The 24,806-nt window shown below is 36.5% G+C and overlaps 1 protein-coding gene across 1 annotated transcript in view; it reads left to right on the forward strand.

The window, feature by feature from the left end:
* Positions 1 to 24,806, forward strand: part of LOC112054091 (transcription factor SOX-21-like) — a 61,444-nt gene that overhangs the window by 19,566 nt on the left and 17,072 nt on the right. Inside the window, exon 3 of the mRNA XM_024093747.2 lies at positions 6,637 to 6,831. Within this exon, the coding sequence (XP_023949515.1) occupies positions 6,637 to 6,831 (195 nt within the window). The remainder of the gene's footprint in view (positions 1 to 6,636; positions 6,832 to 24,806) is intronic.

A 24,806-nucleotide genomic window follows, 5' to 3' on the forward strand; every position in this document is an offset into this window, starting at 1 on the left:
ATAATCGTATAAAGAACCCCGTGGTCGTTTTTCAAATGTCTAATTTTTTCCTCAAAGAATAATGTGTACCGCCACAAATAACTAAGCATTGTGTGTAAGGAATCTATTAAAAGTACACTATAGCGACTGTTCTGATAGAATGAGTGTTTTGTGCTATCGGAACGGGAGCTGTTTTCAAAATAAATGAGCTTTTATTTCGGTAACTGATACCGAATCGGTCTATAATAGATTTTTTGTCTTCGCCGTTTCTTTAGGTAACGAAGAATAGATGGATGGATTTAGATTAGTTTGGAGTGCTTCGTTAAAATGTAATTCGCATAGTGATTTTTATCTTTTAAGTGTTTAAAGATAGACGTTTGTGGTTACATTATTTTAGCCTTTGATACACGCCGAATTCGCCGAAAGTGTTACAGAAGCAGTGGCTAAAATAATTTGCATTGCAGGTTCACTAATGACTCAACGTAGCCGGATCAATTTTCAACGTAGTCAGATCAATTTTCAAAATTTTCTTTTAATGTCTTAAACTTATAAAGATCTCTATACGTGTTTTACTTTCAAATAAAGTTATACTCTTTGTTACTACACCCTCACAGTCATTTCAATATATTCTAAAAATAACACATTTAATCCCAGAGCGCTGCTGGTATCAAAACACACCGATGGCTAAAATATTATACAAAAAACTAAAACATAAAAAACAGAAACAAAACATGTAGCATTCGTCCACCATTCACCCGATGTAGGCGGCGCACAATAGCTTGTAGTAATTAAACAAGGGCACACAAACGCCCCTTTCAGCAACAACAAGGAAACAACAGTATTTTTGTTGCATGCCCCTGACAGCCTGCGTCGCCCTGATAAGCCTCCACTCCCTACCTTCGAGTTATGTACTTGCTATGTGAATGCTACACGCGCTATCGTTTTGGTGTCTGCCAGGGATTTAAATTACCTTTTCAGTTTTTTAGGAGTGCATTTATTGTGAAGTGCAATTAACTTGGATGCTTTAGTTACACCAGGAACAGTGTATCCAGTATTTAAATCAATTTCAGATTGTTGAAAACTGGCAGACAATACAATTTTAAATTCTAAGACATGCCGTCTTAGAGTTTAATAAGGGTATGCTGTGAAATCGTCTAAAATATAGTTTTCATTGAGTTTTAGATCTGATGCCTTATATTTCAGTCTTCGATGTCTACATATATCTATAAATTCACGTTTTTTTTATAATGTGTTAACTAATTCACCTCTCAATGTCTTACTCTTCTTTTATGAAAATTCCCTTTCATTTTATTATCGTGTCTTCATTATATAGAGAGTACATATTCCAGTTTAATCGTACTCCAGATTCAAACTAGGTCGAAAGTTCTCCGTTTTAAAGACGTAGTTTCCGATTCCTCGTCTGTCGTACATTCTTCGCGACTGTCCCTTTTCTGTGATTAGGTACTTTATTTAATTTATTTAATGTTGTTCTTACAATTAAAATTGACCACTTAGTAGTATCTAAATTAGACGTAGCATAATTTGCACTTATTTCTTAACTTTAACGGTTTGCAGAATCAGGTGATCTTTTTGATCTTTCCTTCGTCTGTTTATATTTTTTTACTTATTTATTCCAAAACAATAAGGTTATACAGGTTTTTGAAACCAGAACAGGTACTGGCATTATGTATTAAAACTGCAAAAGCAGCACAATAATTATTAATAGTTACAATAAATATTCCAAAATTCATAATAAGTAATGAATACTTCAAAGTAAATTAATACTAAATTCACTTTCATTTGAATAATAAATCAAAAATATTAGTAGATCAAATATTAGTTCTAATAGATACCCAAATTGACACAACCACCATTACTAATGCAAACCATTCACCATTCAACAGTCCCCTCGAAGACACCCGAAAAAAATCTATTAAGATTTAATAAAATCATGACCTAAATAACGTCTTACCATTTCAATTTTCCGGACGAAAGGGTGGGCTCCTTCGTCTTTGTTGCCTCCCCCTTCCCCCCTCCCATTGTCGCACGGCACACAAGCTTTCAGCGTAATGAAGAGCATTTTCGTCCGATTCCGAGCACAATGGGCGTTTTAATACAACGCAGAGAGGAAACTCCTTTGTCGCACTCTGCATTGTGACGAACGAGAGTGTGTTACATGCGCTGTTGTTTTTTGTCTCGCGTTTTTGTTTTTACGATTGTCGTCGACAAAGGTACGTAATGTAAAACGCCGTGTTCTACCAGATTCGCTGACGGCGTGCGCGGGATGGTTTTGTCTCTGCGAACTACGCTGCCAGTGTGTTACACTTGTGAACCTTATTATATTTATATAGTTGTATTGCATCATCGTCCGAAATTCCTCCTCCTCCTCATTGCCTGAAGACAAAAGTCTTCGAACATTGCGTGTTGCCAGTTACCTATGGTTCCGAGACTTGGTCACTAACTATGGGCCTCATAAGAAAGCTTAAAGTCACACAGCGGGTGATGGAACGAGCTATGTTAGGAGTATGCGTGATCGAATCAGAAATGAGGAGATCCGCAGCAGATAGCTCAACGAGTTGCGAAGCTGAAGTGGCAATGGCGGAGCACATAGTTCAAAGAACCGATGGACGTTGGGGTCCCTAAGTGCTGGAATCTCGACTCCGCAATAGAAAGCGCAGTATTGGTTGACTCCCCATTAGAAGAACTGACGACATCAAGACGAGTCGCACGGATTCGCTGGATGCAGGCGGCTCAGTATCGTGATGTTTGTAAGTCCCTAAAAAAAGCCTTATGTCCTGCAGTGGACGTCCATCGGCTGCTATGATGATGATTGCATCACACCAGGCCTAACCAGGTGGATTGACAACATCAAGCGAGTCGCAGAGAGTCGCTGGATGAAGACGTTCAAGATCGTGGTGTTAGTAAGTCTGTAGAAAGCCCTGCAGTGGAATATTGAATAGAAGCCGGCGTTATTTTGCAAAAGTTCATCATGAATAGATAAAAATTTATTTATTTTGATAACATCGGCGAAAAATACTCTACGTTTTGCACGTTGTAGAGTCAACATCTCCTAAGGAGGCTCCGGTTTCGGGGTAAAACGTACGTATTTTGTCGGACCTGGGTGACGTTGTCGCATGGGTTCATCGACTTTTCGCGGATGTTAGCAAAATAAACGAATTTTTATCTATCATTGCTCAGCCCAATCCACAGAGTCACGCTGAAATGTGACAAATTACCCGTAGATACTACAGTCAAAGACATGTGTACGAATGAGTAGGTGATTAGGTATATCTTCGTAGTAGATAAAGATACACTCCAGAGAAGATCATATCAGGAAATATAAATAGCCTAGAACGCCATTCCCTAAAATACATTATCGTATCCGACAGCGTTTTCAGTCTGACAACCATTAAAATTTTGACGTTTTCTTTAAAAATTAATATCATAAAAATATTAAGTTTTAAGTATTTCAAATTAATTTAAAAAATTAAATAATCTTAATTTCAAAAATTACGGTATTTAATATTTTTTAAAATTTTTTTAGCTTTTAAGTTTTAAGTTTGAGAAAAGTCATATTATATTTAGGTTATAAATCACTTTATAACCTTTGGTAGGTTTTAAACCAACAATTAAAGACCGCACTTCTTTATCTAAAGAGGCCGCTTTGCTAACATGTACTCTTTAGATATATAAAAAACTACAAGCTAAGTAAATATTAATTAGTATGTCCAAGATTACCATACCAGATTTTTAAGAGGCTCCAATCGTCCCACTAATTACCTACGGACTCTTACATACGAGTTCATTGACCGTTTCTAGGATCTAGTTACAGACAGTTGTTTTTTTTTTTACATTTCGCAATAGATTCTTGCCTTTCTAATCATGGTTAAGTGTTGTTATAATACAGACGAATGTTATTTATTGTTAGTAATGCTTTCTACGTACTAAATGATGTCTGACAAGCATGAACATCGGTTCTCGTGTATGTTTGTTTATCGAGACTGATTTGCTTGACCTTGTGATCTGAAGCCTAACCGCGGGACTCTCGGGACAGTCAGTTCAAATTAAATCAAATCAAATCAAAATGATGAGAATGGTTTTTAATATGTTTGAAGAAATAAAAGCTCAATATTAAAACCCAACACTTAACCCTAGGACGTACGTTAACCACTGGTCCAACGAGATCATCAACATATCAGCCGATGGACGTCCACTGCAGGACATAGGCCTTTTGTAGGGACTTCCAAACATCACGATCCTGAGCCGCCTGCATTCAGCGAATCACTGCGACTAGCTTGATGTCCTTAGTCCACCTGGTGGGAGGTCGACCAACAGCAACACTGAGCTTTTTAGTGCAGAGTCGCCATTCCAGCATACTGGGACCCCAACGTCCATTAGCTCTTCGAACTATGCCCATTGCCAGTTCAGCTTCGCGACTCGATGAGCTATGTCGGTGACTTTGATTCTTCTACGGATCTCATCATTTTTGATTCGATCACGCAGAGACATTCCGAGCATAGCTCTTTCCATCGCCCTGTATGTGACCTTCTTACCAACCATCCAGATAGTTGATAGTATTTAAAGAATGACGTCATCTATCTATTATCCGTGAAAAGCAAATAGAGATGCGAGTTTTCTATATGTGAAATTTTTATCTATTCTATTTATTTACTATCCGTGAAAAGCAAATAGATTATGAGTATTAGTAGCTCTTGTACGTTACAATTTTAACAAATCTATCACCATTACAAAGCCACGTTATCGTCGAGTAGCGTAGGCTATATTTTCCCCCGTATCTCGGGTAAACCGTGAGGCATCTGCTAGTAAACTAATAACTATGCTACCCATGAAAAGGCACAAGTACCTAAGTAAATAGGTACACACTAGCACAGTTTCCTACCTACATTGTAAAGCATGCGATCGTTATTCAATGTTGCCATTGTTTCTCCTCGAGACGGGATGTAGGAAATAATTATTGTAGAGTGGCAACACTCGGCGCACGTGCCGCGTTAATTGTTAATTAAATTTAAAATAATATTCCGCCCGACTGGCAACCCGGGCCGCTATTTTGTTTAATCAAATGGGTCAAGTTGTTTTAATATGTGTTGGTAACGGCTACATGCAAACTCTTTTGACGATCTTTTTTTATTTTTAGCCTAGTCTTTAAAGTTTAATAACCCTTTACCCTTAAATTAAGTTAAATAATTAGCCAGTATCACATTTCTTAAAGTTTGTACAGTCGTGTCGAAATACAGTACCTATCGGAGAAACCGCAAAATTTACGATGTATTGGTAACTAAGCTGGAAGTAATTTTTTTTCGTTTTTTAGATTTTTAGTGCACAATAACATTTAGTAATTGAACGCCTTCACAGCTCTTGAAAAACCAAACGAGACCGAAAAAGTAAAATTTCTCCAAATCAAAAAACATAACATTGCCGATTGTAGAATCAATAAAAAGCAAGAGAAATCAATTTCGCTTTAATATCAATCATTGTTGATTTAAAAACACCCATTTTCGAACACTGTGTCATTGTAATGTTTGAAATAGAACGACAAACCGGTTTTGAGGCAGCATGTTCCAAAAAGGAAATTACAAAGAGTTTTCATATCGTATCTTCGACCACAAGTCTCGTTTGACGTACCATATAATAGACAGCAAGTACACGATCCTTATCATCCCTACAAAAGGCAACAGTACGCTCCCCGAAGTATCGACAATAATGAGGAACCGGGAAAAACTTCTGTAGCGGAATGAAAAGCGCAAATTCGTCATTAGGCGGCGCTTTCCGCCATTGTTGTGTCCATCCCGTTCGCTCGCTTGAGAATTCGGTTTCGGGGGAGCGGGACGAGAGATGGTCCTGCGTCCGGATTGTTCCTTTCTATGTTGGCGACATTGTTTTCGCTTTTATACCCCGCTGAATCAGGATTGTCTTGTCTGTTTCAATGGCCGGTGGCGCCCCTCCACGGTATCGATGCGATGAATACAGCCTTCTATAAATGGGGGGAGACAAAGGGTTGGTTGGTCTCTTTGAATCGAGTTGGGAGACAGGTCGTTCGTGCTTTCGATTATATTGTATCGATCAAAGGCTTTGTCTGCGCAATGAAGGATGGTTAGAGCAAATTACTTTTCTCTTTTTGTCCCTGTGTCATAATAGTGGGACGGGATTGTTCTATCTATTCATATCCAAAACCTTTTGTTTTTGTCTGATAAAGGCTTTTTTCGTTGATAATGTTCGTCAATTAATTATCATTATGGCATAGAATAATTTTGTTTTTGTTATTAAATAACACTAAGGAAACAATTTACCTAACTATCTCCGAGTGCAATAGAATACAGAATAGATGCAAAAAAGCATTGCCTACCCTAAGGTTTTAATACAAACCTATGTCAGGCCACAGAACATACATTACATAGTTGGAATTTTCCAATTTTCACTAATAGGGCCCCTACCCTATTTAAAAACCTTATGCACCCTGTGGTGTCATTCGCGTAGATCCTTTAAAAAGTAGTCTTTGTGTTATATCAGACTTTAATCTATAACTTTGGCAACACATCTACATCCAAATCCGTTGAATTGATTGACAGACATCCCTAAAATATCCGAACAATTTTGTGATTTTTTTAAATTATTCTAAATATTCTGATATATCACCAGGTGCAGAATGGAAACTCCTGACGGAAGACGAGAAGAGGCCTTTCATCGACGAGGCAAAGCGGCTGCGAGCCATGCATATGAAGGAGCACCCTGATTATAAGTACAGGCCACGAAGGAAACCCAAGACCCTAAGGAAGGAGGGCTACCCCTACTCGATACCGTACCCTAGCGTGCCTATGGACGCTTTGAGAGCTGGTGAGTTTTTTTTTTAATTTTTGCATCTGAGGGTTGTAGATATAACATTCATTTGCTCCGGTTTTGGGGTAGAACGAGCGTAGATGACTTTTTGCATCGCCAACCATGCCTTTTAGACTGCAATACTACCTGGCTGCAATATGCCTGGTAGTAATACTTATATGAGCCGATTCCGGAGGGTGTGGGTACGAATCCGGTCCGGCACATGCACCTCTAATATTTCAATTTGTGCATTTTAAGACATTAAATATCACGTGTCTCAGACGGTAAAGGAAAAACATCGTGAGGAAACCTGTAGGTATACCTACCAGATAATTTTCTTGATTCTCTGCGTGTGTGAAGTCTGCCAATCCGCATTGGTTCAGCGTGGTGGAGTCCCCTCTCATTCGAGCTCAGCAGTGAGCCGAATATGGGTTGATAATGATGATGATGATGATTAATACTTACGAGTTTATACCTATGTATTACGTAGGATATCCTTAAAACAAGAGTGAACAGTCATTTTTAAGCAAGCGAGTTCCACTTCAGCAGGCTAGTTCACTAACTTTGACGTATCTTAGTTGACATAATTATTACGAAATTGAGATTCTAGGTAACAAATGTCATCATGCTTACTAACAACACTTCGTGGATATCATACAGTAGGTAAATGACATTTCTCAGTTGTATTGATATTTTTTTTAAAAGTTGATAGTAAAGACCAAATTAGAGAATAGGTCAGCTGGTCAAGCGCGAGTCTTTATGTATTATGAACGATAATAATATATAAATATATATTATACTCGAATGACTCTGTGATTTCGGCAAACGTTTAATGGCGTATTTATTGGACGTTTCTATACGAACAAAGCATAGATATCACGAGCCTATTAGTAAAGTACGAGAGACATCGAAGCGTCTATTGTAGCAATAATAATAATAACGTTTGTTACAATGGATATTTCTTTTATATATCGTCACCAATTCATAGTTTAGGAGTCACGGAAAAAAGTCGTGACCGTGGATGCGCTTTTTGTGTGACCGAGGCGAGTGACCGCATTGCTTTCTTAAAATGGTCACAGTGTAAATAAAACCGAAGTACTTGTAATAGTTGTTCTTCGGTTAAATATTAAAATAGTTTACACTGTTCTTTTCCTCGTACGTACTACTGACTAGAAAAAATACGAACTTAGAATAAAGTTCGTATTTTTTTTAAACGTCTCGTGGGTCCAGTGATTAGCCTATACCGCTCGTGAGGTGTTTGGTTCGAGATTTTATTACTTCCAAGAAATAGGGTATTGACTAGGTATAGTTCACTCATATCTTTAATATAAACAATTTTAATTTCGCATAGTACCTACGTGGAATAATCCGAAATATATCGATATTAATTAATAAAAGTTAAGGGTTTCATAAAAAACTTAATTTCAAAATCATGTATTTTTTTTAAATTTTCCAAAAGTCAAAAACGCTACCGTCTATTTTGTGAAATAATTATAGACTATCATGGCCGATAACGCTTTGGCTCGTATTGTCTAAAAAATTCGAAAACTAAAATTTTCATGTACACGTCTCTTGATATATGAATATGATTTTTTTTCAATCTAGTAGAACAATGATGAGCTAAGACCATTTAAAAATAATTGTCAACTAGCCTATACTCACTAGCAGCTAGGAGTTGGGTCCCCGTGCCTCGGAGAGCACGTTAAGCCGTCTGTTGACATTGACATCTGATACTGGAAGTGGTGGTTAGAGAATTAAACTTTTACACCCTAAGTCAGTGAGCCAACTCGCATTGGAACTACGTGTAGGGACGATAGTTCCATTTACTCCTGTCTCCCATAAGGCCTTGCCCTATGGTAGGCCGTTCAAATAGGATGATGTTTATTTTTTGAGATTTTCTTCAATAATATCCAATTTTTGAATAAAATTCGATCAACGATACGTTGTTGATATAAACCCTATGCTTTCCATCTCGATAGTTGGTCCGCCACAACCACCCGATTTACCAGACAAATTGTGCACTCATATTAAATAACTCTTATCAGTTAATAGGCTGAAGCAGCTGAAGTATTTTCGGAGATCATTCAAAAAACAGATAAAATTAATATTTTTTTTATATTATTTATTTTATCTATGTCGCTACATATTTTTATGGTGTGTTAATGTTATTTAGTTAATTGTATACTTACAAGTACATTTAATTAAAAAGTGTTACCGATTTTCTCAAAGACTGCATTTAACCCCCAAATACACCCTCAACAAAGAGGTATTGCATCTAAGAGATTGTACTTAACCCTCCGCACACAAAGGGACCATACATGAAAAGCGTTCGAAAATGGAACGTGTATAGTTTAAACCTCGCGGACTGCTTTTGACAGTTGACAGTTTTCACTGTCAAAACGCGGGCGACAATCGAACTACGCATAACCCTTAGTCGTGGGGTGCGTCAAATTTCTCTCGTCGCGGGGTTACGCGCGATTATGTTTATTGAAAGATGCCGCTTTTTATGGGGTTATTGAATTTTAAAAGGGATGTCTTGTGGCTGCATATTGTATGCGGGCTTTGGTGGGTCTTACTGACCCGGGCTTACTTGATTGAACGGTTTCGATACTAAGTTTAATTTTTAATTTTATAGTTTACTAGCAGACGCTCGCAACTCCGTTCGCGTAAAAATTCTATTTTTTCCAAATCCCACGGGGACCATCACTTTTCATACATTTTCTGGATGGATGGAATAACACATAGAAGGATAGCCTGTGTTAATCCAGGATAATCAATATTTCAAAATCGGTTTAGTACTTGAGGCGTAGAGGAGTAACAAACATGCACATAAAATATTAGCGTGGTTTTGTTTGATCATCATCATCAATAGAAGTCGATGGACTTGCACTGCTGGATTTAGCCCTTTTGTAAAGACTATCAAACACCATGGTCTTGTGCCGACCGCATCCAGCGGCACCCCGTCACCCGTTTAATGTCAACGATCTACCTAGACGGGTTGACCAACGCAACGCTTTTTGTTGAAGGTCGTCATTGGGACGCCAACGTCCATCGGCTGTTTGAACTTCTTGTTTCTAACTATTCATTATGTTATTGGGTTTTCTTTCAAGAAAATTTTAATATCAGGATGTAATTTAGAAGAATTAATTGGAGTTAGCGATGTTGGTATACTCCAGTGCCTCGTTGAGCTTATAAAGTCGTCATTTGAAAATTGGGATCTAACACCCACATCTTGACTTTGACTTTTTAATAATGCCTGGTCCTAGATTTCGAATGTTATAAAAGTTCGGGACATATTTGGTTCTAATATCTATTGTAAGCTGTATTATATCACGAGGCAGACAATGTAAAGCCACATTACCGCGTCGAGTATAATAAACTTTGCATAAAACAATTAAAACTATAAAAAAATCTATTAAACCATACAGCATTCCCTCTCGCCCCACTTTTATTTCCACCATAAATTCGCGTCGGCAATTAAGCTAAAAGCCATTGCGCATAGTGTGTGGCGGCCCTTAGTTAAGGGTCGCGCACACGTGTCGACCACGCCTTCGTTTAGACCGCAGGGACAAAGTTGTAACACCTCGTGGGGTACAAGCTAATTTGTTTTAGAAAGACGTTAATATGCAAACCGGAAAATGTTATATAAGTTTTTCCGGCTTATTTCTTCACTAGCTGACGCCGCACGGTTTCACCCGCGTGGTTTCCGTTCCCGTAGGAATATGGGGGTAATATGTAGCCTATAACCTTCCTCGATAAATGGGCTATCCAACACTGAAAGAATTTTTTAAATCGGATCAGTAGTTCCTAAGATTAGCGCGTTCAATCAAACAAACAAACAAACAAACTCTTCCCCTTTATAATATTAGTATAGATAATAGAAGTTATTTTTATCAATGTTTTTTTTTTAGTTTTGACTATCAAAATTATTGGATAATGGTGATATTAATTAGTAGAAAATTAAAAATTAAAGTTACTAGGGTTCTAGACGCTTGCTACCAGAAGACCCCACAACAAAGTCAGATAGGATTTTTCTTATTTATTTAGTTTATCACCATTTAGCAATAGGTATCTAAGTTTAAAAAAAATAATAATAAAAATTGAGATTTTTTAAATCTAGATGTAAAAACAACCAAAAGAGCAACAAAAGCTTTTTTTATATTTTATTTATCAAAGTAGCCAGTCATATATATACCTAGTGCGTTTTATTTCCAAACTTAAAACAGGATAACCAAAGCAGTCTTATCCTTCTGACATTTCTCTCAATATGTTCAAAGTTTTTATTAAGCCTTATAGAAAAGTCATATTATGGTGTTAATCCTACTAATATTATAACGCGTTTGTACGGATGTTTGTTACTCTTTAACGCTGCGACCACTGAACCAATTTGGCTGAAATTTGGTATAGAAATAGATATCTTTTAAAAAAACCGCATCAAAATCCGTTGCGTAGTTTTAAAGATTTAAGCAAACATAGGGACAGAGAAAGCGACTTTGTTTTATACTATGTAGTGATTACCTTTCGAAAGAGCTTGTAAACTAAAGTCTAATTGAAATAAATGAATATTGACTATTGGCAATGCAGAAGTCGGTAGGTACTGCATACAAAATATAACGAGAAATAAATGCGTTAAGAGATAAATTTATTATCCGACTAATATTTTGATCGGAATTACATAATATTAGTGGGGATGGTGGTGAAAACCGTCAATTTTGGTCAAACTACCCTCCTGATTGGCGGTGGGCGGGGATGAAGTGTGTCGCGACCCCGCTTGCCGGCACGTGCCCGCCGCGTGTGGAGCGACCCTTTAAGTACTACTTAGTTCGTGCATTGATTTTTAACATTATTTGATATTTCTATACGTGGACTTTGTAACGTGTAAGTCACGTATTACAAAGTTTATGTATGTGTAAATTTTGTTCATCATGTTTAGGTTAATGTTTGTTTAGATTTTTTGTGCAAAGGACAAGCCTACATTTTTGTGCATTTTCAAAATAAAGCCTCTATTTCGGCCCCATAACCTATATTAAAAATTAGATGCATCACTAGCAAGGAGATGTTTTTTTTTACATTATATAGGCTAGCGCTTGGCAGCAATCATGCTTGATAGTAAGCGATGATGCAGCCTATGGTGGAACGCGCTTGCCTAGAAGATGCCTATTCACTCTTGACTTGAATATACCCATGTTGTAGGTGGTAGGGAAAACGGAAGCTGGAAGGGCATTCCATAATTTCGCAGTGCGGATTAGGAACGAATAACCGAAACGCTTCGTATACCTGTATCGATAGACCTTTAACAGTATAAGAAGGTACATACCTACATTTCACAGTAAGATTGGTACGCAATTACCTACACCATGCATCTGATGAAATCATCTCTACTATATAAAAATAAGTCGGGTTTTCCTTCCTGACGCTATAACTCCAGAACGAACTAACCGATTTCCACGATTTTGCATTCGTTGGAAAGAAAGAAAGAAAGAAAATTCAGGAAAAATTTCAACTTAGGGTAGGGTTAGGGTAGGGTAGGGGTAGGGGTAGGGTAGGAGTAGGGTAGGGGTAGGGTAGGGGTAGGTGTAGGGTATGGGTAGGGATAGGGTAGGGGTGGGTACAAGTAGGGAAGGTGTAGGGTTGGAGTAGGGTATGTAAGGGTATGGAAGAAGTGCACTAAAGTCAAAGCGAAGCTTGACCGGGTCTGCTAGTGGTTTTATACATTTTTCCACTTGCTCCTAAACTATACTCCTAATACGTATCAGCTAAAGTTACATACAATACACCTCAGAACATAACTAATATTTGCTTACAACATTCTGTTCTCTTTTGAGTTAATAAAGCTTTTGTTTGAACGTCTTTGTACAATAGATATTTTTATGCTTTCAATGTATTAAACGTTGTTATTTCCATACTGAAGGTACAGTCACTAGTAAAAGTGTTAGATACGAGTATATATTATTGAAAATTTCATCGACATTTATACTATCGTACTCACTGCTAAAAGGCTCAACGTTTAAACCAACATCCTGGTTGGATGAAAAATTGGAGATCGTCAGATTCATCGCCGCGATAGCCCAGTGGATATAACCTCTGCCTACGATTCCGGAGGGCGTAGGTTCGAATCCGGTACGGGGCATGCACCTCCAACTTTTCAGTTGTGTGCATTTTAAGAAATTAAATATCACGTGTCTCAAACGGTGAAGGAAAACATCGTGAGGAAACCTACACACCAGAGAATTTTCTTAATTCTCTGCGTGTGTGAAGTCTGCCAATACTATTGGCCTAACCCCTCTCATTCTGAGAGGAGACTCGAGATCAGCAGTGAGCCAAATATGGGCTGATAATGATGATGATGAATTATTTCATCTAGAGTCACTACCACCGGTTCTCAGGTACACGGACGTGTACTTGTCTTTTCAAAAAGTTCTTATATTTCTTATTTAAAGGTTCCTTGAAATCATATGATTTGATTTGATAAAAAAAAACCATTACTATTATTATTAAATTTTAGTAAGCGATCGTTTTGAATATTTTATTTATTTACTCGATAACAGGGGATACAATTTTATGAACATTCTAATTAATTTTAATATACCTGAAAAGGATTTTCATTTTGATTGTACATTTTTAACAAATAGCTCCCAAAGTTGACACAGATGTATTGAAATATGTTCGATTTAAATCCAGGCACGAATAAAATACAATGTCTGTTACTATCTTTAGATCTTTTCTTTATACCTACCTTTTCAATATATTGCGATAGATTACGTCGATGTTCTTTCATTACAATGATAAAATTGCAGTTTACTTCATTCTCTTAAATTATTACCGGAAGTAATTATTACCGGAGTCAAACAGCACTAGCGGTCGATGGAACGAGCTATGTTTCTGTATCTCTACGTGATCGAATCAGAAATGAGGAGATCCGCAGAAGAATCAAAGTCACTGACATAGCTCAATGAGTCCCGAAGCTGAAATGGCAATGGGCGAGACACATACTTCAAAAAGCCGATGGACATTGGAGTCCCAAGGTGCCGATATAGCGACCTCGCATTAGAAAATGCAGTGTTGGTCGACTCTCCCACCAGGTGGACTGACAACATCAAGCGAGTCGCAGGGATTCGCTGGATGCAGGCGGATCAGAATCGTGATGTTTGGAAGTCAGTGGACGTCCAACGGCTGACATGATAATGTAGATGATGATTACCGGAAGGGCTGGTCTCTAAGCATAATCATTTCAATTGCTTTAAGTAAATAGATGCATATCTACATAACGGTATACATAATAGATCGATGATTAAAAATCGCTCTTAAAAGAATAACAAAATTAAGTTGTTCCTCACTATATGAATTTCATTACCATGTTATAGGTAGACTAGCTGGATCCGCGTGGTTCCCGTTCCCGTAGGAAAACGGGGATAATAAAAAATCCTCGTTAAATGGGCTATCTAACACTTAAAGAATTTTTCAAATCGGACCAGTAGATCCTGAGATTAGCGCGTTCAATCAAACAAACAAACAAAACAAACAAACTCTTCAGCTGTATATATTAGTATAGATTATACGGAAATCCTCAATGCGGGAGTCCAATTTATACCAACTTGACCATTTTTGAAAAACCTGATTCTGACGAGGAGACTCTCAGCTACATACAGCTGAAGATACTCGTATCTTTACATTTTTCCATAATGATGAAAAATATTTCTGACACAAAAGTTATAATTGACCAATTCATTTAACTTAGTATAAATTTTATAAACTTCTAAATCTATTCTGCATGAGGGCTTTAAAAACATGTTTTTATTTTATGAATTTTAGACTGGGGTAAATGAAGAGGAATTTAACTTCTTTTTCGAATTTACTTAAGATTCACTTTTAATAATAGCGTGTTTGCATCGCATACGACTCGTATTAGGTTCTCGTATCGTAATAGTACGAGCACTACGCAGGTACCTACTGTATGAGTTGTTATATCAGGTGCATGTTTTATTACGACATTACTTAAATATGGGTTAGTTTCAATTAATTTTGTCTCGAAATGGCGAAAACCGGGCTGATAGAGGTCTAATAAAAGCTCTCGCAAGTTTTAAACCAAGTCCTTCATCTTTCATACTACAAACTTAAAATTTGGCAGGAAGGTAGTTTATAGTTGGTGGATATCCTTGACAAACCAATTTTGTGACAGGGCCGGATTAAGGTGGTCTAAAGGCTCTCGGCTCTCTCTTTATACTTGAAATTTGACAGGAAAAAAAATTTAAAAAGCTCTTGAAAAAAGCAGAGAAAGATCAGAGGAAATATTTCCATTTTACCACAGAACATTAATACACCGGTAACATAGACACTCTTTTGTTATTTAAAACCTACCTCACGTTTTTGAGAAGAACAAAACCATAATTATTTTGTAACTTGTACCTATAACATCCAAAAATTAAATGGTAATACAATGGAAATACAAAACAGATATTCGTGTGACGTTCTTTCTTATTCAATTTCCTTATCCGTTGTTTAATTAATAATATTTAAATTATACTCACACATATATTTCCTTTCAACTTAAATAAATATTAACAATAAATTAACATAATATAAAGGTCACACACATGTTTTTCATTGGGTCATTGTCTCTATAACATGAAGAATGAGGCAATTTACGCGAAACAGAAAATAAACTGAATTTATATCTGATACTGTTATTGTTAATTGTAAGTTGTTACCAGTTATGTAAACATAAAACATTTGTTATTGTCACTTTAGTATGGTAAAATGTATAAGGTACCATACCTTATAGCCTAGAGGTAATTTTGTTGCTGTTTTATTTTTTTAATATGGAATGAGCTCGCGCTTGACGTGTAAATGTGGTCTAAGGTGGAACGCGCTTGTCTAGAAGATGCCTATTCACTCTCTTCTTAAAAATGCTCAGGTTGTAAGAATTAGGAAACACTGACGTCGGGGGAGAGTTCTATGCCCTAGACCTGGCTGGTGGGAGGCTTCGGCCGTGGCTAGTTACCACCCTACCGGCAAAGACGTACGGCCAAGCGATTTAGCGTTCCGGTACGATGCCGTGTAGAAACCGAAAGGGGTGTGGATTTTCATCCCGCTTCCATCTTAGACTGCATCATCACTTACCATCAGGTGAGATTGTAGTCAAGGGCTAACTTGTAAAGAATAAAAAAAAAAACCCTAGCCGTGCATATAAGTAACGAAGAAACAAATCGCTTCGTTCGAATTCTAGGAATGTCAATGAACGTAATCATTACCCGGTGGCAAATGGTGAAGGTGGTGGTAGCTCAAATAGCTCGTGTTGAAAATTAACAGGCGTTTTTTTCAATACTATAGTGATGATACAATTACTACTTATTTTTTAAGTTCAAATAACATAACGTCAGAGGGGGAATAGGGAATAGCCATCTATACATAGGTAGTTCACTTTAGTTAATTTCACTTCGAATCGCTAGGGTTCGAGTTCTAGGTCGGCCTATGAAATTTGGTAGTGATAAAGCCCGCATGCCTCGGAGAGCACGTTAGGCCGTCGATTACGATCATGACGGATTGAACCCAAGACCTCCTGGGTGGATAATTTTGATTCCCCTAGACACTTCTATCTACAGAGTATTTCGTATACCTACAGAACTTTTCTAGTCTAGAAGTTATTTCTACGAAAAAGTGAATTGACATTATAAAAGGCCAGAATTATCACATACGACACGCAATACGACAAAAGATTTTGGGCTCGGCTTCATTATACGCAATTCATACTCCACCACAGGGCTTTATTGTAGAAACATGCGGTTAATTTTACCATATTTCCAGCATAGAAAAAATGTTCTCGTATTGCCGATTAGCACAGCAAAATCTTTTATTACCTACTGTAGAAAATATCTATACTACTTGTATACCATAAATAATGTAGGTATGTTTGTTTGTAACGCTTGTAGGTACGTAAATGTAGTCAGTCTTATGAAAAGTGGTTATAAAATAAAACTATAATAATTTACTATGTAACCACTCTAGGAATGTTTATAAACCACTCTAGGAATGTTTATAAAAAAAATTAATTACTTATTTATTTTAATTGTTATTTAGAATAATAGTTAAATTGGCATAACTCTTGCTTGATGAATTATATTTTATGTAATATTTACGGTATTTAATAAGAATAATTGCCCCAACAAACGATACATGCGTCTTCCATCTCCTACGTCTAACGCGCGACTGTCATGTAAATGCCGTCACGTGACCGGAAGTCGATCGGCGCGGGGTGGGGCTTCCGGCGGCGCACGCGATTGGTCACTTCCGTTCAGCTACAAACTACCGATATCGGTATAATATGGTAATCGTGATGAGGCGATTTATTAGATTATGGTCGTGAATTAGGGAAGGGACTTGGAGTAATGGGAATTTTGGATTTTTTGGAATATAATCTTTTTCTTTTATTTTACACGCAAATTTTATATCTATAAGGGATAATTCAATCCGTATAAATTCGTTTTTTTAATAACCTACCCAAAAATATAATTATGTAGATATTTACTTAAATGGCGAAAGCCCCATACAAAGGGGATCAATAGGCTTGCACATGCAAAAATATACATTTTACTTATAACACAATCACATACATTACCTTACCTTACCTTACACATACCAACTAAAATATTCACACATAGAGTTTGAATCAGAAATTTACTGCGATTTTTAAAATTTATTAAAAAAACTTTGTAAAAAACTATTCAAGTTTTTATTGAAAGCAATCTTCAAGCTTATTAAAAAAAATAGTTAATTTAAAATTTGACAAGATTATGTTTAATTTTATTTATTTATTACATTATTATTGAAAAATGTTTAAAGAAAGAAAGAAACGTTTATTCATCAAATAACATCAAAAATACATATTAATATGGGTACTCTCTGAGAGCTGAAGCTTACAGCTGGCCCATTCTGGAGAAGAGTAGCTCTGGACAGGAAGCACTGGCGGGAGCTGGAGGAGGCCTTTGCCATGAGATTAGGGACATCATTTAATTGTACAAAATCTTCATTAATAAAGGCGATTTTATTTTCTTTATTTATTTTATTTCGTATCTGTTGGCTATCTCTATATTCACTATCCACAAATAAATAATTTATATGCGTTTTGTCAGATTTTAGAAGTACGACGTTTGCTAATCAATCACTTTAGCCATGGTTTGTTAGCCTCGACCCTGTAAGTGGGGTGAGTTTGCCATGAATTTGCAAAATTTATGCGACGTCACGCAGTCCAGCCAGTAGTGTTGTTTTAGTTTTAGTCTGACTACAGATAAATTTAGTCAGTATCATAATTATCAGACTACTTTAACAGCCCACTACATCGCTAGACCTCGTTAGTAGATTGGATATGGAGCTTAGACCCACAACGCTGTTTTAATACGGGTAATGATGATAATGTTCTTTAATGATCACTATTAGGTGTTAATGATAATGATCAAGACCGTCGGATTGACGTGCTTTCCGAGGCACGGAAGTGTTACACCACGTTTTTCCAATTCCGGAAAATTCCCTAGAAGACAGAAAGTTCAGCCTTTCATACCCGCTAATGATTTTCCGTACTTTGTTTTTTTCTCTTTTTTTTTTGTTATTTTTTTTAATATTCTTTAAGTAATAATAACCAATGCACAGTAAAACCAACTGTGGTTTGTTTTGCATTATGGTTAAGCTTGTAGAATAATAAATAAATAAATAAATAAATAAGACTCCAGAAACTCGTAATTCGAAGCCACAATCATGCAAATCGAACTAACACACGATCAGTTTTATCAGATGTCCAGCCGTTAGCGCTGCAGGCACGTAGACCTGTACGTACGCACGTATTGGATGGTGAGTGGCCAATTTAAAGTACTTATTCTCAGTTTCAATTGTACAAATATTGCCACGTTCGTAGAAGACTGAAAGTAGTTCCAGTAAATTATTATTATTAGTAGGTACATTTCTAATACAAAGTGAGAAATTATCAACAAACAAATTAATTCACCCAAGAAAGGGTTAAATTTGCTATGAGCGATGCCGCAAAAGTGCCCCATCAAAGGCCTTTGCTGATTTTAATTAAACGCGAGACTTGGATACTCCAAGAGCCAGTGTTACAACGGTTACAATTGCACAACGCAATAATGTTTTTCCAAACAAAAATGTGCCAAATTTTACCCAACGATGCTAAGAAAAATCTATAAAAATAATTAGTGCTTTATGCTTAATGGAAATCAGTAATGCAGCTAAAGTTAAAGTACGCTTACCTAAACATATAGAAGAAGCTCTGGTAAAAGAATATTTTTTTTAAACCTAGTTAAACTTCGGTAAAATGCGCTAAAGATGCGCACGAGTTGCAAGTAGTAATATAGTCTAGTATTGCATCGCTTAGCTCGCAATCACCCTCCGCTACTTTTTGTGGATATAGGCTTAATATTTTTTACCTCCGATCTCTTTTAAGTTATAGCTTTCAAATGGCAGCTTTCAAAGGTTACCAAGCTTTAAAAAATTAAAAATATTATTTCTTGCACACAATTAAGCCAAAATCTTAGAACTAGTTCTACTAGTTTGTAGTAGTATTATGAACATTCGACGGCCTCCGTGGCGCAGTGGTATGCGCGGTGGATTTACAAAACGGAGGTCCTGGGTTCGATCCCCGGCTGGGCAGATTGAGACTTTCTTAATTAGTCCAGGTCTGGCTGGTGGGAGGCTTCGGCCGTGGCTAGTTACCACCTTACCGGCAAAGACGTACCGCCAAGCGATTTAGCGTTCCGGTACGATGCCGTGTAGAAACCAAAAGGGGTGTGGATTTTCATCCTCCTCCTAACAAGTTAGCCTGCTTCCATCTTAGACTGCATCATCACTTACCATCAGGTGAGATTGTAGTGAAGGGCTAACTTGTAAAGAATAATAAAAAAAAAACATTGGTTTTACTACCAATGATCATAATATCTTATGTATGAGTATGTACACATTTGAAAAAGGAATAAATTGACGATTTTATGATTGAAGTACAAATTGAGTAAACATCTTTCTGTGGTCTCTCTAACTATAAACACGAGATTACGGTAGGTACTTACCAACTTTGAAAAGTTACCGGTAGGTTGCTCGGGTAAAAGAAAAACTTTTTGCGACTTTTAGTTGTTAGGTTTTCTGCTACATTTTTAAGTTTGTACTCTGTTTTAGAACCGCTTGGCTTGTTTGCTTCTGGCGAATAATGATTTTATTCTTTTCAAAAGGGGTCTGTGAGTTTGAACAAACTCAGTTGGAAAGGAAAACGATACCTACTGTTTTCGTCAGACTTCAGTTAAGGAAATTCTGAAGTCGACCGTATGTATCTTTGTTTTTATATGTACAATTTTCTCGAAAACTACTAGTCCCATTTAGATGGAACTTGTGTTATATAAATGCTTAATCTTCATGGAAGGTTTTAGCATGAATTTCGTTTATTTTGAAGGCTTACTTACTGGCGTGCAACGTGTAAACTCAAATAATCTAAGCGTATAATATTATTTACTTATAATATAAATAACAAAAAATAAATGTAAGTTACTATTCTTGTGTAATTTTTTTTTATTCTCTACTACAATCTCACCTGATGGTAAGTGATGATGCATTCTAAGATGGAAGCGGGCTAACTTCTTAGGAGTAGGATGAAATCCACACTCCTTTTAGTTTCTACACGACATCGTTTCGGAACGCTATATCGCTTGGCGGTACGTCTTTGTCGGTAGGGTGGTAACTAGCCACGGCCGAAGCCTTCCACCAGCCAAAAATAAATAAAATAATGTAAATAGAAATGCCCAAAATTTACCTTACCTTCATTCTTTTTTTTTCAAGTAGACTTAGTTTACAAACACTTTTTAAACGCCAAATTTGGCTATGTGTAAAGACTTTACCATCGGTTCGGTTACCTTAGTAAATATTTTATAACACATTGAATTGAATCCAGAACCACTAAAGAGAAACAAATCAACACCCACCGGGCCATAGAGGTCAAACGGAAAACTAAATCAATACCCATCTAAATGTAAATAGACTGCCCGAAAAAAAAAGAAAATAGAGTACAGGGAAAAAAACGGTACAAAGTGTAATTTCATACGTCCACCCTAAGGCGCGATCACAATGCGTCCATTTTCGCCGGGCGTCCATTGAACGCATAATGACCGGCTTCCTACCAACATAATATATTAATACGTAAATATAGAGCAGGTATTGTGCATACGGGCAACGGGGATCGATTCAGAAAACGGTCTGGCAGCCGAAAAGGGATTTTGTGTACCACCCTCGTCCGTACCGGCCGTTTCAATGTGTTAAATTTCACGGAAAAGTGGTCATTCTGTACCACGTCAGGTGTTTTTATCGGCTCAGGTGATTTGTTATCCGGATACATTCCCTGAAAGGCTTTTTGCATTCAAATACTGTGAATGTTACATTGGTATAGAATTATCACACATAATCTCTTAAAATATCTCGAATTCTTATTAAATTTTCAAATGATATTACTTAGAAATCTTAATATATATGGACTTCATATTCGATTACATTTTAAATGAACATAGGTATCTTGAAGTGTAAATTGCTAAGTTCTATATCCCGTCTCTTGGGCATGGACATGACATTGTAGTGAGCCGTTGAAATAGGCTGATTATGATGAAGTGGTCACTTTGTACCACGTCAGGTGTTTATATCGCGATTTGTTATCTGGATACATTTCATGAAAAGCTTTCTACATGATAATCTCATAAAATATAATATCTCAAATTCATTTTCAATTTTTAAATAATATTATATAAATATCGTAATGTATCGTATTGTATATTAAATACGTTTTTCATAAAAATGTATTTAGCGATAAATAAGTATAGGTATCTCTATATATTTTTTTTGATAATGGTTTAAACAATAATTTAATTGTTGAGTTTAATATTTAAATTAGTATATATTTAATTAAGTGGTCATTCTTTACCATGATTTTAACGCCTCTAGTGTCAAACCTGAAGTAGTCAACCTGATAGGATATGTACATTCCTTGTAAGATGTTTTTTATTCAAATAGGTACTGATATTACAATACGATCGCTAGAGAATTTACTCACAGTCATAATATATTTTATTACACCTTGATAATAATGGATTTCCAAATTCATTTTATCTATTTTTCAATAACGATGTTATTTTTTCGTGAATAAATATTTCCAATAGGTATATCAAACGTAAAACGACAATACACACTCATATCACGAAACCGTTCCGAAAATAACTGTCTGAATTTAATTATTATTCCCTTAATATTTGACATCTATCAGTACTCTCCAAATTTGGGATCATTATACACAAACGTGCCGCTGTCGTTCTTAAAAAAAAAAAGGAAAATATTATTTAAAAATGGCATCCGACATGAAAATGTGTGTTGGAAATTAATAAAACTCTTGAAAAAGTTCCGGGAGAGAAAATCCATCGTTATTCACGCCAATACCAGACGAAGACATCAGAATACGCGGGAGATGACAACGAATTTAATTATAAATATAATAAAAAAAAATCTCCAACGTCCCTTACCAAGGCAAAGTTATAGCTGCAAGTCCACAATGGCTCCCTAAGCGATTTTGAACTCTATTCAAGCGAAATACGGCGCCTGTACTATTATCGGGTGTGGGAAACATTTGGTACACAATATATTGTAGGTCCGATTGACGTCACTACAATGAGGGTGTCTCATATATTTTTTATTTAAAAATGGAATCTTTTGCGCGAGAAGACGTGGAGTGTTCGATTACGTGTGATGTTATCAAAAATGCTGTCATAATTATAAATGATAAAGAGAGGCCTCAACTTATTGTATAAAATCTACGGTCAGTGGCAGGCGTCCACATATCCGCATCGTACATATCATTGTATCAAACGGATTTTTAATACGATGGATGAGATCCGTAATTTGCGGATCAGTGGACGCACTTGTAAGACTTTCTAAGAATAGTAAAATCCGTTTGATGCGATGCGACTGTTACATACGATGTGGACGCTTGCCTTAAGGGTCCATGTTGAAGGTAGAGAGTGTGAGAGTGCAGTGGCGTGAATTAGTTTGTCGATCAGGGTAGTAGGGATCAAGTATGCACTCGTAAGAACAATTTACCAAACTGGGAAAATCTTCATTTAGTAAGCATTAAGAAAACACCCCTTAAGGTATGCAGTACTTTAATGCATGTATGAAGTGGACGCCACTGCTTAGGTGCAATGACAATTCCTACGCATCGGAGCAGCATGGTGGTTCTAAGCTCTACATAGTTAGTATTTAGTCACTCATATGAGAAGGTTTGACTCAGTAGAGGGTATACAATAGACTGATTGTGTCTATGATATTAAATTCTGGTTGAATTCGTTGAGTAGGTACATGGCATCCAAAAATTTTCAATTATTATTTCTTGATAGATATATTGAAAATTTACTATTACTGGGCGAATATCCTTATGTAGTTATTCAAAAATATATAGATTATCTGACAGTTTCTATCAATCATGCAGTATTAGATTCATTTGGGATACATCAATTGAGAATAAAAGAGTTTTTATATTTTTCCTTAATTGGAATCTATACAATCCAAAAGCGGAAATTCGCTCTAATAAGTGCTGTTATTAAATTCTAATTCTAATTTCGAATTGATTGAATAAATAATTTATGAGGGCCGTCAAATAGCAATATATATCATCTATAATATATCAAAGTATTCAAAAATCGAATAATCTTATTTGCGTTTGATCGCTGTATCGAATTAATAGGATCGAGTCCATTTTAATTGTGTAGCTGTGTATTGAATAATAGGTACGCGTTCTATATTCAAATTTCATAACAGTTCTGAATAGTAATTCAAAGTTGGAATTCACAGCTTCACACCTCAACGCAAGTGGCTGCCTTAATGGACATAGTATAGAGTGGACCTCTGTCCATTGAGTTCGGCTAGGGTGACCATGGGGCTCTTATTTCTCAGGACCTAGCATCTAATGTTTAATCGACCAGGCATACTGGTCCATTAAACAGGCATAAATATATTGACATTATAGGTCTATTTTAACACGCTTCTATTAGCTTCACTTGTAACTATGTATGTAAGAAAATCTTGGAATCTTAATTTGACCCACTTCCCGGTCTTCGATTAGGATGAAATTTTGCACACGCTTTTTGTTTCATTTATAGTAATTTTATAAGAATTTGAACTGAGTTCTGTTTATCATATGTATTTCTTGACGTCCTATTTCAAATACGCTTTATACTGATAGGGAGATCTCATTTAGTCACATTGATTCAGGTCTGGCAGATGGAAATCTTCGGCCGTAGCTAATTACCACGCTAGAGGCAAAGACGTAACGTCAAGTTATTCAGCTTTCGGATATGATGTCGTATAGAGACCGAAACGGGTGTGGATTTTCATACTACTTTTAACAAGTTAGCCCGCTTCTATCTAAGATTGCATCATCACTTACCATCAGGTGAGATTGTAGTCAAGGGCTAACCTGTAAAATAATAAAAAGAAAACACTAAGCCTAAACATTTCTTTATATTTTATTTGAAACATCGTCACGTTATCTAACACAGATGGTTACTGCATAGCATCTTAAAACCTAAACTTTATTTGTCGCAAATTTAAAATAACAACACGTCTCTGTCTTTATATAATGAAATGAAAAAATCAAAGAGACACAAGCACTGTGTAATTGAATAACACAATAAATGACAATTTGCATCAATTTTGAGGTGACAGGTAAAAGTAATGTAAACCTACAAGATCATGATCTTCAGAAAATGTCCCGATTTCATAATTTCCGATATGGCATCCACGAGAACAGTACAACATTCACCAATTAATTATTTCATTGTGCCGTGAATAATCCCGCCGGGCCTCGAGTGCTATTAGCCGCCGGTCAGTTCCTTAGCTGCGAGGTGTTTATTAAACACGCCTTAGTTTGGGGCTAGTTGCAATAGACGAGATGAAATATAGCTCCCGAGTAA

Source organism: Bicyclus anynana, chromosome 3 (genome assembly GCF_947172395.1).
Source record: "Bicyclus anynana chromosome 3, ilBicAnyn1.1, whole genome shotgun sequence".
Classification (NCBI taxonomy): domain Eukaryota; kingdom Metazoa; phylum Arthropoda; class Insecta; order Lepidoptera; family Nymphalidae; genus Bicyclus; species Bicyclus anynana.